The 3,202-nt window shown below is 49.1% G+C and overlaps 1 protein-coding gene across 2 annotated transcripts in view; it reads right to left on the bottom strand.

The window, feature by feature from the left end:
* PITPNM2 (phosphatidylinositol transfer protein, membrane-associated 2) overlaps positions 1–3,202 on the bottom strand; it is a 66,987-nt gene that overhangs the window by 4,274 nt on the left and 59,511 nt on the right. For both annotated transcript variants that reach the window (XM_009880267.1, XM_009880268.1), the window contains one exon: positions 246–375. In XM_009880267.1, the coding sequence (XP_009878569.1) occupies positions 246–375 (130 nt within the window). The remainder of the gene's footprint in view (positions 1–245; positions 376–3,202) is intronic.

The raw sequence follows: 3,202 nt of genomic DNA, 5'->3' as shown, positions 1-3,202 counted from the left end.
TTACATAGACTCAAGGCGAAGAGGAGACCTTGCTGGTACAGATCTTTCGGGTGGCTCTTTCACAACCACACGGGTGGGAGATAATCACTAACATATACCAGCAGTGCAACGTGATCCTCTGTTCCTGCCGTGGACAGACCCAGCCATGCCAACGTTGGCCATCTCCAGAGCTGTTCTTGCAGCCCAAATTGAAACCCCTCTACATGACAACACTCCCGCTTGACACAGCCCCAAAACACCCTTACCCGGAGCTTCACGTGCGTCCTCTTGCGGAGCCACTTCTCCCGGGGCTTGGAGGGGGTGAAGACAGACACCTCCTTCCCATCCAGCTCCAAAACGCTCGAGTTCTCGTGCCTCATCACCTGCGGGAGGACAGATCCCACCGACACATCAGCCACTTGCGCAGTGACTCCCCTCCTCCCATCCGCCTTGTTCTACATCTCCCAAACCAGCGCTGAGTAAGGGCAATGCCTGAACAGAGGTGGCCTGAGCTTTCCTGCCGGGCATTTGGCTTCTCAGCTTGCAGGTTTTACCGGCTGCTTGCTTAATTGCAAGGAGAAGTGGTCTCTTCCAAGCTAGCAAAGCCTGCGGCCAGCGCTGACTTAATCCCAGCTGGGACACAGGTTATTTAGATTGACAGGAGGTACAAAACTGACTCGAACACAGCAGGACGAGCTTTGTACTTAGATATCTGTCCTTCCTCAAGGCGTTCATTAGTCTCTTCCCACCGTCTGCGAGGGACCCCTCTTCTCTGAGCACACATACTCTGCTGTTCCCGTAACAGACCCAGCACCGGCCGCTCTGACCAGCCTCACGTCGCCAGGCACCGTTCCTCCAGCTCATTTCTTATTTCTATTTAAACACATTTTGGACTGCTCCTGCCCTCCTGTCCTCCTATTTTGAGAGGAGACAAAACCATTGATTTGACCCCAGCGAAGGCACACGGGGGTCTGGCTCGGCCACCCATGTCCATCCTCAGCTTCTCTCCAAGGTTGACGGAGCTCAAGGACTTTGTGCTGGTGGGATGTCACTGCACCAGAGCAAAGGCTCAGAGAGGGAGCAAGGTGATGCCCACAAGCAAACCTCCGGAGGCAAACTGTGCCTGTCAGCAGGGTGCAGGCAGGGATGCAGAAGCAGGATTAGATCCTACCTAGACTGCTCTTAAGATCTATAAAGGAAAGGGAAGGATAATACCACCGATCCCAAAGGTGAGGGGACATGTCAAAGACTGATGTAAACCTGGGAGGCGACTCCAAAATTAGCAGTAGTCCTTAGTGACACCCTTCCCTCCAAAATATTAAGAAGCCTCTTAAACGTAGGCTCTTTTATAAGGTCCTGAACATATTTCGTGTGGTCACCCGCTCTCCAGCTGACCCAGGCTGTATTGGTCTGACACAGACCAGCTTGCTTTGCGGAGCCGAAGCTGTTTTTCTTCCAGGGAAATGGAAAGAGGACCCCAGGGAGGATGAGCTTGCTGGCAAGGGAGTTTGTGGAAATCCAAAGTAAACAAAGTAACAAATTTTACTGAAAATTATTTAAATCAGGAATCTATTTTGAGTCCTATTTGGGCTTGTTTTAACAAGCTTTAATCTTTGGAGGCTAAAACTATTCAACAGCTTACTTTTACATTTTGTCCAGAGATGACTTTCAAAGGCGATTAGTAACAAGTCCTTATTAGGGGCAGAAGTGGCGTGGTGTTCTGGAGGGACAGCAAGAAGACAGGGAATGAGAAAAATCCCAGTCTCAAGACAGAGACAAGTGAGTAGAGACAGGCACTGGGGAAAGTGGTGCCAGACTGCCCAGGCAGCCACCGCAGGCTCTGAATGGAAGGAAAGGTACCTCAAGCTACAAGATACGAAGCACCACACTGTGCTACAGACCCAGGTTTGGGCTGAATCCCCAGTAATTGGCTATTTCTTGTGTAGAGCATTTTGTGTGTGAGACTGTCGTGACTGTTCCCACTCACGCACAATTACAGGTCTCTCTCTCTCTCTCTCTCCAACCCCGTTTGGCTGAGTTCGATACGGGGACGGGGTTTCACAGCAGCTGATCTGACAAGGTGTGCGCAAACACAGAGATGTCTCGCTGGGTTAGGAACAACCCGGGAAGGAAGGGTCTCACTGGATTCTCGCTACCGCTCAGCTGCCACAAGCACCGACATCTCTGTTGTTTATGGTTCCCATACTATTTGGAGGATAGCACTGAAAGAAAGTTTGCCAACAGAGTCATAAATAATTGAGAGCTGCAGCCGAGGAGGCTGGAAGAGAGCGGTGACAGCTTAACAGCTGAGCTAACACAAAGCAAACCCAAGCGCCAAAGTGGGCAACGCAATCCACAGAGTTACTTTTAGCCTTGTTTTTTCCAATTCCACTCTCTAAGTACCATTCCTTGGGGGGCTCATACTCTGTAAGGCAAGTAACTCCCCCTCATCCCCTAGGAACTGAAGGAAAAATATTTCTCTTTAGGAAAAACATGTTTTAAACAGTAGATTTAAATCTCAGGCCAAATACAGAATGCTAAAGTTTGAGATGTCAGACTCCAGACACCAGCAATCCCCATTTACCTAGCCCTAAGAGAACTGCTTTCTACTGGAGGAACGCAGACTAAATCCCAATGCAGTGACGATGCTCTGAGTTTCTAGAGGGGTCCACAACAACTTAGAGAGCCAAAATGGAGAACCGAACTCTGTCTATCAACTCATCTCAAATTCATACAAAACTTCTCATTTGGTTTTATTGTATTTGGTGCTATTTTTATTTGTACATTGAGAAGTTTCTTTTAAGTTTCAGACTTGAGATCCAAACCTGCACACACAGAGAAGAGCTTGCTTCAAGAAACAAGTGCCACCGACTCCTACCACTGGGATCTGATAGGAAACAGCCCTGGACTCACTCCACGGCTCTTTGGCGAGCCCAGCTGAAACCTGCTCTGATGATAAAACCCAGACCAAAACTAACCAGGTGAGACAGCATCCCATCCATGAAGTCTGTGTGGGCACAGCTCCACCAACACCACAGGTGAGGGACAAAAAGAATGGAAAGAAAATGGATCTGCAGCGGCAAAAGGTATTTGTTCATCTCTATGTGTCAACAAGAGTTATGGAAGGTGCAGTGGAAAAAACAAAGAGCCCAAAATATTTTTGAGCCCAAGGGAGATTGGGGGAGGGAGGGTGACCGTACCTGTCTCAGCAGGCAGGAGACAA

Source organism: Charadrius vociferus, unplaced genomic scaffold, assembly GCF_000708025.1.
Source record: "Charadrius vociferus isolate BGI_N301 unplaced genomic scaffold, ASM70802v2 scaffold332, whole genome shotgun sequence".
In the NCBI taxonomy this organism is placed as follows: domain Eukaryota; kingdom Metazoa; phylum Chordata; class Aves; order Charadriiformes; family Charadriidae; genus Charadrius; species Charadrius vociferus.
This window is presented reverse-complemented; position numbering and strand designations above follow the sequence as displayed.